Source organism: Pezoporus wallicus, unplaced genomic scaffold (genome assembly GCF_028554395.1).
Source record: "Pezoporus wallicus isolate ANWC-B61680 ecotype Strahan unplaced genomic scaffold, APGP_CSIRO_Pwel_v1 contig_8057, whole genome shotgun sequence".
In the NCBI taxonomy this organism is placed as follows: Eukaryota; Metazoa; Chordata; class Aves; order Psittaciformes; family Psittacidae; genus Pezoporus; species Pezoporus wallicus.
The window spans coordinates 267,485-280,868 of record NW_026637044.1 but is presented as its reverse complement, the minus strand read 5'-3'; the positions used below and the strand labels follow the sequence as shown (position 1 = coordinate 280,868).

The window sequence follows — 13,384 nt, the reverse complement described above, 5'->3', positions numbered from 1 at the left end:
GCATGGTCACGGGGGTGCAAACAGCAGTCGGGGGATGCAGGCACAGGTTGCACGAGGAGTGCCCATGGGGATACAGAGTCACGGGGGTACAAGGGAAGAGAGTGTCCCACGGTTGAGAGCATCGGGATGCAAGAGACGCGCAGGGATGCACAGGGAAGTACCTACAAGGATGCACAATCGCAGGGCGACACACCCCGGGTGGGCGTGCATGCGGGGACGCGGTGCACCGTGGTAGGGCAGGAGGTGCCTGTTGGGACACACCTGGACATGCCACGGGGATGCACAATCACGGGGCGGGGGGGGACGGGGACACGCAGCACTCGAGGCGGGTTGCAGGGTGCAGGGATGGGGTGCAAGGGGGGAACCCCAGGAGGATGCATAGTCACGGAGGGGGGGAGCGTGCAGCACCCAAGGGGAGGCGTGTGGGTGCACGGGGTGCACGGGGGGATCCCCACCGGGATGCAGCACCCGCGGGGATGCGTGTGGATGCGCGGGTGTTTCTGTGTGGTGTTCCCGCCTTCCCCCCGCAACCCCGCGTAACTCGCCGGCCCTCCGCTTCGCGCCGCGGTGCCGCCAGGCGGCGCCCAAGGGCGGTGGCGCGCAGGGCCCGCGCCGCGCCGCGCCGCGCCGCTCGGAGGCGGAGGAAATGAAGGCGAGTTCCGCCGAGGCGGGAGCCATTACCCGCCGCCGCCGCCGGAGCTGAGCCCCCCGCCGAGCCCGGCCCCGCCGCCGCCGGCTCCCCTCCCCGCTCCCCACCCCCCCTTCCCCCCTTTCGCACGCCCGTCCCGGCACAGGTAGGCGCAGCCGTCCTGCCCCGCGGGGTGCTGAGGGAGGGGGGTGGAAGGCCTGTGGCCAGGGCCGGTGCCTGCCCCCCGGCTCCCCCCACCTCCTCCCCGGAGGGCAGGCCCCGGCCCCTTTGTCCCCGGTGCCCGGCGGAAGCGCGAACAAAAGCCACCCGCCGAAGGGCCCGGCCCTGCCCCGGGGGTGCAGCCGGTACCGGTTGCCCCCCCCACACTCCGGGCATCCCGCGTCTGATCGGGGAGAGGCCTCTGCTCTGAGGGGAGGGTGATTGCGGTTCTGAGGTATTCAGCCAGGGCCCCGAGGTGGCTGATGGAGGGCTGTCCGTGCGGCCTGGAGATGCTGAGGGTGGTTGAGGAGTTTGCCATGGTGCTGGGGGATGAGGGGAGCAGTGGGGCCAGGACTGCGGTGAGCCATGGTCAGGAGCCTTGTGACATGGTGTCCAGGTGGTCACCATTGCTGGGGGCTTTGCTGTGAGCCCAGTACATGCACTGTGGTCACCACGGCCTTTGCCAGCATCTTGAAGCTCTTGGAGCTTGAGGTGTTCACAATGGCCAAGGTCTTTGCCATAGCCTTGGAGCACTTGATGTGGCCTTGGGCTTTGCTATGGTCCCACAGTCCTTGTGAGAGCTTGAGTTATTTGCCATGGCCCAGGGTTTCACCATGGCCTTGAAACACTTGCTGTAGTCAAGGTTTTTTTTCCATGGGACAAAGAGCCTCAATGGAAGCTTGAGGTGTTCACCATGACCAAGGCTTTCTGTAGTATCTTTGCCATGGCCTTGAGGTGCTCACCACGGCCAGCAACTTCACCAAGGCTCCAAGGTCCTCACCAGGAACCTGAGGTTTTCAATGGGGTCTTGAGATTCTCAGCATGGCCAAGACCTTTGCCAAGGCCTGCATCGTGGCCAAAGTCTTGATCGTGCCTTTGGGATGCTCACCATGGCAAAGGCTTTTGCCATGGCCCCTAGACCTATCCTGTTGCCAAGGTCTGTGCCATGGTCCCAAAGCCGTAGCTGGAAACCCAAAGTGCTCATCATGGCCAAAGCTTTCACCATTGCCCTGAGGTCTCATGCTGCAGCCCTAGTGCTTCCACCATAGCTATAGCCCTTGCCATGGTGCCGAGGTGCTTGCTGTAGACCTGAGGTGCTGACCATGACCAAGGCTCACTGCAGCCCAGAGGCGATAGCCATGGCCCTGAAGTTGTTGCTGTGGCTCCTGCCGTGGTCCTGGGGTGTTCACCCTGTCCTGGAGACACTCACCATGCAACCAGAGGCGCTCCCCATCGCTGTCAGCATGGCCACATGCCCCTCACTGTGGCCTCGAGGCACTCCCCATCACCCTAAGCCTGGCCACGAGGTGCTCCTCAGCACCCTCTCTGTGGCCCTGAGCCACCTGCCATGGCCCCAAAGCACATGGGGCACCTGTGGCTGAGGTGCTTGCCATGGCCTGTGTCATGACTATGACCCTCTCTGTGGCTCCCATGGTAGCTGGCTGGGGGTCCCTGGGTGCCTCTGGTTGGAGAGGGCTGGGGGCCCTTGCCATCACCCCACGCTGCCACCACCCACCGCTGCCCTTTCCTTTTCTCCCCTCCCAGGTGCTCTCGAGCCGGGGCAAGGGGATGAGGTGCCCCTGTGCCGCGTGGTGTGTCGAAGCGGCTCTTTAGATCCTCCCTGGCCCAAGCCTCCCCTGCCATGGATGCCTCGGGGGCTCTTGCTTCGGCTCCCTCCTCCGCGGCTCCCTCGGGCTCCCGCAGCCCCATGTTCCCCCCAGGAGCTGACAGAGAGGAGTGGGGACCGAGGTTCAATTGTGCCCCTTCCACCTCTGCCGCAGCCTCGCAGGCGATGCCAGCGTCTGGCCGGAAGAGGAAGGCCAACTTCTCCAATGACGAGACTGAGACGCTGGTCTGGAATGTGGTCCGGCATTTCAGCGCCCTGTATGGGTCTGAAGCCCTGCGGGCTCACCCGGTGCGGCGGAAGCAGCTCTGGACCCAAATCCAAAGCCGCGTCAACTTCCTGGGCTATACCGAGCGCTCCATTGACGACCTCAAGCACAAGTGGCGTGACCTGCGGCTGGACGTCAAGAAGAAGATCACCTCCAAGAAGCACCTGCCCATGAACCGTGCTGGTGGGCCACTCCACAAGCCACGTCTCACGCCCCTGGAGAAGATGGTGGCTTCTACCTTCTTGCAGGCCAGCCACGACTCGGAGCCCGAAATCATCTTGGACCCAGGTCAGTCGTGATGGTTCTTTGGGGAGAGGAGAGTTGGAGTAGGAAGAGTCTTGTGCTATGTCCCTCTGAGTGACATCTGGTCTGGTAATGTCACCAGGGCACAGTCATCTTCAACTCTGGGGTCTGCTGGGTGTTTGCATTCTGTGCTCCCTTCTGTGGAAGGAGTCTTTTGGGGTTTGCCCTCCTATGTGGTTTATATTGTGATCACATCATCTGCAAGGCTGTGGTCCTATCATGTCTGCGTAGCAAACTACCAAGTCTAAAAACTGTGTGTGCTGGAATTCAAAATCCACTGTGGAAATAACCTGGGATCAACGGGAACACCTCAAACTTTGTGGGAGTGGGTCTTTTTTGGCTGTCTTTTTTTATTTCTTTGATGCAGTGCTTGGCCTTGCTGGTCACCATCTAAAGGCAGCTGGTAAAAGATGGGATGGGATTTTATTTCCTGTTTTCCTGTCAGGGTCGGTGTCCCCCATCAGTAGCTGAGGTCAGAGGGAGTGGGAGCATTTGCTTCAGTGCAGAGTCCCTCTGTCCTCCCACAGCATCTTGCACCCAGATGCCATGCATGGCTGGGGGGAGTGGTGGGTCGCTGGGAGGGCTATGCCTTCCTACTGGGGCCATGCCCTTGACCCCTCTGTTACTGGCAGAGCAAGCATCTCAGCCTAGCACAGAACCTTCTTGCTGGTTCTGCTCTTGGGTAATGCCTGTTTAGCTCAAATGCCTGAGAGGTATTTGGGGGGGGGAAATGTTTATCCAAGACCCAACACTGGTCTTGCAGTAGTGCTGAGCTGGGCCCATGGTTACACCCCAGCTGGGCTTTGTTACTGGCCAGGAGGCCAAACCCACCCATGCCCTTTCATTTCCACAGAGGGGACATGTCTGACTTGTGTCTCCAGAGGACACCAGGATTAGCTGTCATAGAATCATAGAATTGGAGTGGTTTGTGTTGGAAGGGACCGTAAAGCTCATCCAGTTCCAGTCCCCTGCCATTGGCAGGGACACCTTCCACTAGACCAGGTTGTTCCAAGCCCTGTCCAACCTGGCTCTGGACACTGCAGAGGTGGGTCAGCCACAGCTTCTTGAAGCAACTTATTCCAGTGTCTCACCACCCTGCTTCTTCCTCTGCTCTTCGATTTCATCTTGGCCCAACAGGTTTCACTGGGGGCAGAGTGGGCAGTGTGGGTCTCATTCCACTCGGTTCAGGCTCAGATTGTGTCTGAACCAGATGCCTGTTTTGCTGCAGAGCAGAAGGGTTCTGGGCTGGAGGCAGAAGTCCTGCAGGACATTAGCGGATGCCAACACCCTCAGAGCTGGGCAAGTTTAGGACAGTCTTGAGAGAGGTGAGAGTGAGCGATAGAGTGGGCCAGCCTCACAGGAGGAGCGTTTGTGCCTCAGTGCGACCGTGTCCCCCATACAGCATCATTCCTGTGCAGATTCCCATGGGACCCTTTCCTGGGGAGCCCCATCCGCCTTTCTGTGGGGGCACTTGAACTGGCAGTGCCATCAGCACAGTGGCTGAGGCTGGATTCTCTCTGTCGCGTAGATCTGTTCTTCCCCGGCGCGACCAAGCAGTCCTTCATGCACCTGCAGCCTGGCATCAGCCATCCCAGCATCTACATTGACACCAACGGGCAGCCCTCATCCCTGCCGGACGTGGAGGGCTCTGCTGTGCCCCGGCTGGCGGTGCAGAGCCCCGACCCCTCCGTCATCTGCGAGTACAGCCGAGGGGAGGGACAGAGCAGTTCGGGTAAGGCTGCAGTGGAGATGGGCTGCTGCGGTGGAGGGAGGGCACTGGGTCTGTCTGGATGGGAGGTAAAAGGCTCTGGTGGTGGTTTGCTGGGTCCTGGTGTGGCAGAGTGCTGCTCGTGGGGCTGGATGCAGCCCTCGGTGTGGCACTGGTGGTGTCGTAGTGGGGGACACTCCGATTGGAGACACTTCCCTATGCCTGCCCAGCCTGTGTGGTTGGTCTGTGAGTCCCAAAGGGCTGTGGATGCATAACGGGGAACCTGAAGCATGGTTTTGTAACCGCCAGTGTTTTTGCAGTGGCAGAAGGTGACAAATCCCAGGGAAGGCAAAGGCAATGGCCATCCTTGTGTCACACAGCGACCTGGGGAACTCAGGGCAGGGGTGAGCAAAGCTGGAGGGTGAGAGCTGTGCAGATGGGGCACATTGGCCTGCTGTGTCCATCAGGGATGTCCATGAGGAGGGTGTCTGTGCGTTAGGGAGGGGCAGGGGGCCAGGACAGCAGCTGGGGCTCACCGTAAGGCTTCTCTTCCAGCCGAGTCGGGACCAGAGCTGCGGACTCCAGACGTGTCAGCCATTTCCCCGTCCCTGCGAAACGAGTCCCTGGTCTCCTACGCCTCCATGTCAGAGGAGGAGGAACGGGAAGGCCGGGAGGTGGAGAGAGTCCACGGCGGGGCCGTGGGGATGCAGTCGGGGCCTGAGGCCCCCATGTCTGCAGAGGAAGACATGAAACTGTCCCGCCAGGCCATGCTGATCCGCAGGTGCAGCTCCCAGGGCTCTGTCACTTCCCTGCCTGAGGACCCTCTCAACCCCGTAGATGCTCACTCAGACTGGGGCCATGAGGGGGTTTCCGACCTCCCCCCCCTGGGCCGCGGGCTCGACTCCTCACACCCTGAGGAGCAGGCGGGGGGCCCGGGACCGGAGATGGGCGCTTTGCCCAGGGTACTGATGGGGCCTACCTGGGAGAAGGCAGCGGCAGAGGAGGAGCCCCCGGCCCGCTCCCCGCTGCACGGCGCCTTGACCGAGGAGTCGCTGCCCTCCTCCGCCTCCCCCCCAGGGGATGCTCCTGCTGCCCCTGGCCCACCCCGTGGCCTGGGGTGCTCCCGCCTGCGGGAGGACCGCCGGGAGAGCTGGAGGACTAACATCCATCACCTGCTGGACCTGGAGGAGCAGTGGGACCAGCTGTACCACCAGGAGCTGGCCATGTGGCAGGAGGAGCGGGCCACCCAGCGAGAGGAGAGAGCCCGCGACCGCGAGCTCCAATTCCGCCTGCTGGGCGTCCTCACGGACATCCGCGACGAGCTGCGCTACCTGCGCCAGGAGAGGGCCAGCGCCCGGCAGAACCAGGCGCCGCCACCCGAGCCCCGTCCGGACCCCAGCCCTCTCCTCGAGCAGCCCAAAGCTGAGCCCAGCTTCCCTGAGCCGCAGGCCGGGAGCACGAGCTGGGGAGAGACCACCGTGCCCAGCAGAAGCCCTTTTGGGAACCGGGGCCGGGGCCGGCGTCGGGGCCGGCCACGCGGCTCTGCCTCCAGACACAGACGGCTCTTCCTCACCAACAGCTAGGGACGGGCGGGGACGCCGTTCCACCAAGGACATGGTTGTGCCTGCGGGGCTCTGGCTGCGCGGCGGGTGCCCAGCCACGGACAGTGGGGCGTGCGCGTGGGGAGCGGTGTGCGAGGGACCTGCCTGGCTCACAGGAGGCGTGCAGGGCGCCTGGGTCCTCCCTGTGAGCATGGGGAAGGCACAAGGGGGCACAGGCGGCCGGTGCCCGGGGAGGGAAGTGTGGATACACGCGTGCGTGGTAAACGGGTGTGTGTGTGCCCGGCCTGTGCCTGCGACCATGGCTCTGCCTGCGTGAGCGGCCCAGAGCAGGGCCGCTGAGCACGGGGCATGTGTGAGCGAGCAGGGAGACACGCACAGGGGTCAGCGGGGCCACACGTGTGACAGCGCTAGTCGAGTAGGATTACTACCTTCGGGGGGTGGGGAGTTAGGAACACTTAGTCGCTGATGTGCGAACATTTTATGCAAATCATTTAATGACCTAATTTGCATATAACCATAAACTTCTGTTAAAAAAAAAAAGCCCCAAAAAAACAGAAAAGCTGTCTCTGTGTGAGCTCAGGGCAGGGGTGGTGTGGTGAGGAGGGGCCTGGTGAGCAGGACCTGCTGCCCCCCTCCACAAGCCTTTGTGCTCCCATCTCAGCCCAGGAGCTGCGGTGGGTGCTGAGCTGCAGTGAGGGACACCTGAGGATTAATCCTGCCTTTGTGAAGGTAGCCCTTCGCAGGGGTGAGGGGCCACATGCTCCCCCTATCCTCCACCCCAGCCCATCCTGATCCCTGTGGGAGCAGCTGCTGCTGCCAATGGGGGCACCCCTACCTGCCCTCCCCACAGCACCCAATGTGGTTCCTGTCCCATCCCGGCTCCCTGTGTAGCTTCCAGAGCCTCCTCCATTACCCCGGTCGTTGCTCCCTTGTGCTGGTGCTGCTCGGCTGCTGTGTCATGCTGCTAATGCACTGCCTGCCTGAGGTTTCTCCCTGCTCCAGTCCCTGGTGCTGCCGGCACTCTGCTGCCTCGGCTGCCCTGGCTGGTGAGCTGGGCACAGTGCGTTGCAGTGATACGGAATAGTTTGCTCCATCACCCTAACGTGCACAGCCAGTACTGGGACATACAGTGGGGCAAGCAATTCTGGGCTCAGTGGCACCTTCAGGGGAAGCCAGCACCCCAGATGAGGGCTGAGAACAGGACCTGTGCTACCTGGGCTTGGACATGGCAACCTCCGCTGCCTGCGTGGCTCTGGGGTGGGGTGACAGCATGTATGGCTCAGGGGCAGCATGCAAGGTCCCCTGCTATGTGCAGGGTATGGAGCAGTGCACAGGGTCCCTAGGGAATGTGCAAGGTTGCAGGGAGTGTGCATGGTCTCCAGGGAGTTTGCAGGGTCCCTGGCATCATGCATGGCCCCTTTGGCATGTGTCCCCAGGGAGCGAGCAGTGTCCCCTAAGAGCGTGTAGAGTCCCCCAGGAGCTCCAGCCCCTCACACCCTCTCTCCTGCTCTGGCTGCAGCCCGTATCAGAGTGTCAGCACAGCTGAAAGGCCACCCTGGGCTAATGCTCCCACCCATCTACAGTATGTGGGGACCCACAGCCACATCCCTGCTTGGTGGCAGCTCCTTTGCCACCCAAGTAGGACAGAGCAGGGGGTGCAGCCACACAGGGAGGGTGGCACTGTGGGTACTGACCAAAGCCATAGCACTTGCTGGGTCACCAGGCTCTGGCTGGGACTCCCCAGGGTGACCCAAATCATGGACAGGGGGGACCTGGGAGCAGTTTACTGATGGTGGGCAGGACCCCAGGGCTGGGATTCAGCTGGTTAAAATGAAGGCAGAGGTGCTGCCTGTGCTGCAGCTGGCATGAATGAGCAGGACATTGCTACCTGGTTGTTTTACTAATTAATGAAATGATTTGCAGCAGGGTGTGGAGGCACAGGGAGGAGATGCTGGGTCGTGGGCCACAGGCCCATAGATTTCACAGAAAGGCAGGAAAAACGAGAGATGTTGGGAACTGGACATGCTGAGAAGGGTCTGATGAGGCAGGGGTGTGGAGCAAGGGTTTGGGGCTGCAGCCACTGGGGAGACCCAGGACCCATGGCCCCAGAGCGCACGGCTGCATCCAGCAGCCTTTGCACAGCCATGGCTGGTGTGTGCAGACACACACAGAGGCACCCTGCAGCACAGCTGCCTGTCCTTCCCTCTCCCTGCAGGTTCACCCGTGGGTGCAGGCACTTCCCGCTCTGCCAGCACCAGGCCACAGTGGCTGGAGACACAGGAGCATCAGGAAGCCACCATGCCCCTTGGCTCTGTGGTGCTGCCATTCCCACTGCCCTATGCCCCGTGCTGAGCCATGATTTCCTCCCATTCCTTATCACCGAGCTTGCAGGCACTGCCACTGCCTGCCCAGGATGCAGGACCACGGGGATGTGGCAGGAGCGTGGCCACAAGGCCTGAGGGACATGGGGAACCCCGTGGGGCTGGGGGCCAAGGTGCTGCAGCCCAGCATGACTTTATTCCATAGCGCATTGTCCATACAAAACTACACCCCAAGCACTGTACAGAGCAGGATGGCACGGGGCGGGGGGCAGTAAAAATAAGCAGCAGGGGCCGAGGGAGCAGAGCAGCAGGCGGGGGGCTGGCAGTGGGGGGGCACAGCAGGGGGCTGCTCCCCATCCTGTGCAGCAGGATTGTCCAGTGCGGGGAGCAGTGGGGGCCAAAGAGCGTCCGTCCATAGCAGGGGCTGGCCCCGGGGATCCCCATGTGCCCCCGCTCCGGCCGGGCACCTCTATTTGGTAGGAAGCTGCGTGGCCAGCGCCTGCCCCATCCCGGGGGGTGTCAGTCCGTGGCAGAGCAGCCCCTAGTCCCCAGGGGGCATGATGCCAGAGGGTGGCAGCGGGGGGGCCCCCGCCTCGGCCCCATGGACCCGCTGGTGATCCTTGAGGGATTCCTTGTAGCGGAAGCTGCGTCCGCAGGCCGGGCACTGGTAGGGCCGTTCTCCGGTGTGGATGCGCTGGTGCTTGAGCAGGTTCTGCTTGCGGATGAAGCTCTTGCCGCAGGCGGCACAGGCAAAGGGCCGCTCGCCCGTGTGCAGGCGCTGGTGGTTCTGCAGGTGCTCCTTGCGGCTGTAGCACTTGCCACACTCGGTGCACTTGTAGGGCCGCTCGCCGCGGTGGATCATCTGGTGCCGCACCAGCCCTGAGTGGCAGTTGAAGCTCTTGCCACACTCAGCGCAGGGGTAGGGGCGCTCGGCCGCATGGCTCCGCTGGTGGATCCGCAGGCTCTTCTTCCCGCTGAAGCTCTTCCCACACTCGGTGCAGCCGTGCGGCCGCTCCTCGGCAGGTCCCGGTGTCGCAGTGGGACCCGCTGCCTCGGCTCCCGGCCCCGGCTCTGAGCCCGGAGCTTTGCCCAGTCTGTGCTGTGCTGGCAGAGCCACTGCTGGAGCTGGTGTCACCGTTGCCTGTCCTTCAGGGTTCCCAAAGCCCGTGCTGGGGAAGAGCAGTTCCCCAGAGCTGCCCGGCAAACCCACGTCATCGGGGGGCTCGGCGTGGGGGCACCGCTCCTCTGTCTTCACCAGCAGCCCATCACCAGCTGCAGGGGGGAACACCCTAGTCAGTGGCTGCTGGGGACACCAGGGACGTTCCCAGCCCCATCCCAGCCCCATGGAGTTGGACTCAGCATCACTCACCAGGACCAGGGCCTGTCAGCATCTCCCTCTCTGGCAGCTCCCAGGGCTCGCGGACGCAAGGCTCTTCCTCCTGCTTGATCCATGACAAGAAGTCATGGGCAGTGATCAGGGCGTCTGCACCTGCAGGGAAGTACAGGGACAGGGACTCAGACACATCCTGCAATGGGCAGGCTGAGAGAGGCAGCGGCTCCAAAAAGCACTGGCTGCTGCTGGCGCTGGACAGCTGGTAGGTGTGTGGCACAGCCCCGGCCTCACCTGCACAGGGGTCTGCCGGCATGGCCCGCTCCTCTGTGAACTGCTGCTCCCCAACGAAGGCCACCTCCTGTTTGATCCGGGACAGGATGTCGGAGGTGGAGATCAGCGACTCTGCTCACAAGGAGAGACTTGGCCAGTGCCAAGATGCAGCCACCCAGCGTGACCCATGACCAATACACCATGGATGTGGGATCCTGGTCTCTGGCCAAGTCGGATATCCCTATCCCACAGCAGTTATTTGGCACCAAGTACCCCTGGGGGATTTGTGGGGATGGGTGACCTCAGGACAGCCCATAGGGATGGGTGATGATGGCACAGCAAATGGGGATGGGCGACTGTGGGACAGCCCTTGGGGATGGGTGACTACAGCACAGCCAACAAGGACAGGTGACTGCGATGCAGCCCATGGGCTCTGACATGATGTGGTGGCAGTGGGGAACACATGGATCTCCCAGTGATGGATGCCCAAGACCCCCGGCACATCAGTCACAGGGGATTTTCCAGTTACTCTTGGTGGCCCCCGGTCACACAGCAGGGAGCAGAGTCTGGCCACAGCTTGGAAACTGGGCCTGAAGGGCTGGGACCACCGGGAAAAGGGGAAGGACGCAAGCAGTGGGAAGAGGGAAACATAAGCTGGGAGGCAGCAAGGCCAGGGGCTGGTGTCTCACCCGCGCAGGCATCTGTTGGCAGCTCCCTCTGCTCCAGGTCCCTCTGCTCAGGGACGCAAGGTCCCTCTGGGCGCTCGCTGCGGGGCTGTGCCTCACTTCTGGAGAGGGCACCATCTGCACAAAGGGAGAGCACGGATGGCAGCAGCAGAGGGGCTGCACCCAACCCACCCTCCCCATGCCGACGGGCAGAGAACCTGCCCGCATTCAGCAGGACCTCCATGCTGGAGGCCTGGGTAGCACTGATTCTGGGGGAAGAAAACCCACTGCAGCACCCTCGGGACAGGCAGCACAGGCTGCCCCACGTGGCGGCCCCGGCATAGCACAGCACATCATCCCATCCTCGTGCACCCGCATCCGGAACCTTTTGTGTTGATGCAGCTGGGAAAGGGGTGAGAAGGGATATTTACCCAGGGAGATCAAAGACTCATAGTTCTCCTTCACCAGGTTATTGTACAGCTCTTTCTGCCACTCCTCCAAATTCTTCCACTCCTCCGCGGAGAAGTAGACAGCAATGTCAACAAACGTCACCGGCACCTGCAGGGATAAGCCCCCGGCAGCTCAGCAGCACCCACTCCCCTGGGGCTCTGAGTGTACCCATCCCACAACCCCCCCAAGAGCCATTACCTTGGGGACCTCGCCCCGGGGGCCAGGGGGCAGCCGCAGCACCCAGAAGTTCCTATTCTTGAGGAGGTTCTCCACGTTCTCCAGGCGCCGCTGGAGCAGCCCGTACTCCTGGATGAGGGTGCCCAGCACAGCCCACTTGCTCTCCAGCTGGTTCCCAAACTCCATGGCTGTCTTCTCGCAGTCCAGGAGCTTCTTCTCGGCTGTGCCGGACCGACCCTCCAGGCTGAGCAGGCGGGTGGCGAGGAGGTCGATCTTCCTCTCCATCGCCTGCACCGTGGCCACCACGGTCCAGAGGGAGGCCTCGGCAGAGTGGAGCTGCGCCTCTCGTACGTGTGCCCGCTCCGGCAGCAGCGGTGGCTGCAGGGGCATCAGGTGGGGGGCCTCCACATTCCATTCCTGCACCTGGGATGTGGGGAGGGCGCAGGTGGGAGGGGGCCCATGGTCACCCCCTCACCAGGTTGTGCCTGATTTCGGGCTGATTTGGGCCACCCACTGCCCAAAGCCGGCAGCACTATCCTCACCCTGCCCTCCTTGGCTGCTGGAAGGGTCCGCCCCCATCTCCCCCAGCCCCGGCCACCCTAGGCACCTCCCTGCAGGCACCGCTGTGTATCCCAAATCAGCTATTTGACTGAGCAGGATTTGACCCCTTAGAGTGGTTGGTTGGTGCTGCCCAGGCAAGGAAGGAGCTGCTGGGACCCAGTCTATGCACCAGAAGGCGACAGGGCAGATGGATGGAGCAGCACTGGGATGGTGAGGGGCAGACAAGGCTGGGCTCTGCTCGACCAGTAGGTGAGGGAGAGATTGCAGAGTGACCACGGGGTCAGCACCGGTAACTGTCCCCGTGGGACACTGGCCAGCACCATCACCATCCTATGAGGGCAGAGGCTCCCACCCCAGCAACCCCCAGCCCCCACCCCTTGCTGACTCCCATCAGGCAGAATCCCCTCGGGATGGGGCCGGGGGCTCGGGGCAGCCTGGACCGCGGATGCCCGGGGACATCCTGGGGACACACGGGGACATCCCGGGTCAGGGGTGCTGAGGGCATCCCGGGGCTGGAGCCTGTGTGAAGTATCCCCGGGGCATCGGGGCATCCCGCGGGCACGGGGACATCCCGGGTCGGAGACGCCCAGCCACATCCTGGGGCCGGTCCCGGGGACATCGCGGGGGCACCGGAGCATCCCGGGACAGGTCTCCGCGAGCGGCCCGGGGCTGGAGAGCGAACGGGGTGGCCGGGGCTTCGCGGGCCGGGAGTGCCGGGGGGTCCCGGCCGGTCAGGCCCGTGGCGGCGGCGGGGAGCGGCGCGGGGGGAGAGCGGCTCCGCCTTCGGTGCCGGTGCCGATGCCCCGGTCCGGTCCGGGCCGCGCTTACCTGGGCGGGCGCCCACTCGGCCATGGCCCCGCGGTGCTGGGCCGGGCCCCGGCGGCTGGGCCCGGGCCGCGGCGGGGAGAGCGCGGAGCGGAGCGGGGCCGCACTGCCGCCCGCCTCCGCGCCGGGGCCGGTAGCGGGGCCGGGACTGGAGCCGCTGTCGGTGCCTGCGCGCTGCGGGCCGGGCCCCGCCGCCCCGCCGAGGAGCCAGGGGCAGCCGGGGAATTGCATCCGCCTCCGCCGGGCTTCGCGGCAGCGGGCGGGGGAGCGGCGCCGAGCGCGGAGCACTGCCGCCTACCGGCACCGACACCCGGCAGCCCCGACACCGCTACTGCTACCGGCGCTACGGGCACCCTGGCACCGGCACCAGCACTGCCACAGGCACCGAAGGCAGCGCTGGCACCGAAGGCAGCGTCGGCACTAGCACGGGCATGCGTCGGCACCATTACTGCCACTGGCACCAGCACCAG

At 63.6% G+C, this 13,384-nt stretch overlaps 2 protein-coding genes across 3 annotated transcripts in view; one reads left to right on the top strand and one right to left on the bottom strand.

The window, feature by feature from the left end:
• LOC130595850 (uncharacterized) overlaps positions 1–13,164 on the bottom strand; it is a 38,495-nt gene extending 25,331 nt beyond the window's left edge. Inside the window, exons 1-12 of the mRNA XM_057402892.1 lie at positions 12,918–13,164; positions 11,550–11,951; positions 11,333–11,459; positions 10,926–11,039; positions 10,258–10,368; positions 10,003–10,122; positions 9,177–9,905; positions 5,730–6,494; positions 5,386–5,482; positions 2,760–3,108; positions 2,364–2,701; positions 887–1,054 (exon numbers count right to left, since the gene is read on the bottom strand). Of these exons, the coding sequence (XP_057258875.1) occupies positions 887–1,054; positions 2,364–2,701; positions 2,760–3,108; positions 5,386–5,482; positions 5,730–6,494; positions 9,177–9,905; positions 10,003–10,122; positions 10,258–10,368; positions 10,926–11,039; positions 11,333–11,459; positions 11,550–11,951; positions 12,918–13,145 (3,548 nt within the window). The 5' untranslated portion in view covers positions 13,146–13,164. The remainder of the gene's footprint in view (positions 1–886; positions 1,055–2,363; positions 2,702–2,759; positions 3,109–5,385; positions 5,483–5,729; positions 6,495–9,176; positions 9,906–10,002; positions 10,123–10,257; positions 10,369–10,925; positions 11,040–11,332; positions 11,460–11,549; positions 11,952–12,917) is intronic.
• Positions 603–6,861, top strand: LOC130595798 (uncharacterized). 2 transcript variants are annotated; one of them, XM_057402815.1, is made up of 4 exons: positions 603–794; positions 2,629–3,027; positions 4,571–4,774; positions 5,306–6,861. In XM_057402815.1, exons 2-4 carry the CDS (start codon positions 2,640–2,642, stop codon positions 6,331–6,333), a joined length of 1,620 nt encoding a protein of 539 aa, XP_057258798.1. In that variant the 5' UTR covers positions 603–794; positions 2,629–2,639; the 3' UTR covers positions 6,334–6,861. The 2 variants fall into 2 exon arrangements, with proteins under 2 accessions (XP_057258798.1, XP_057258797.1); XM_057402814.1 differs by having other exon boundaries at positions 2,393–3,027.
• Positions 13,165–13,384: the final 220 nt, after the last annotated feature.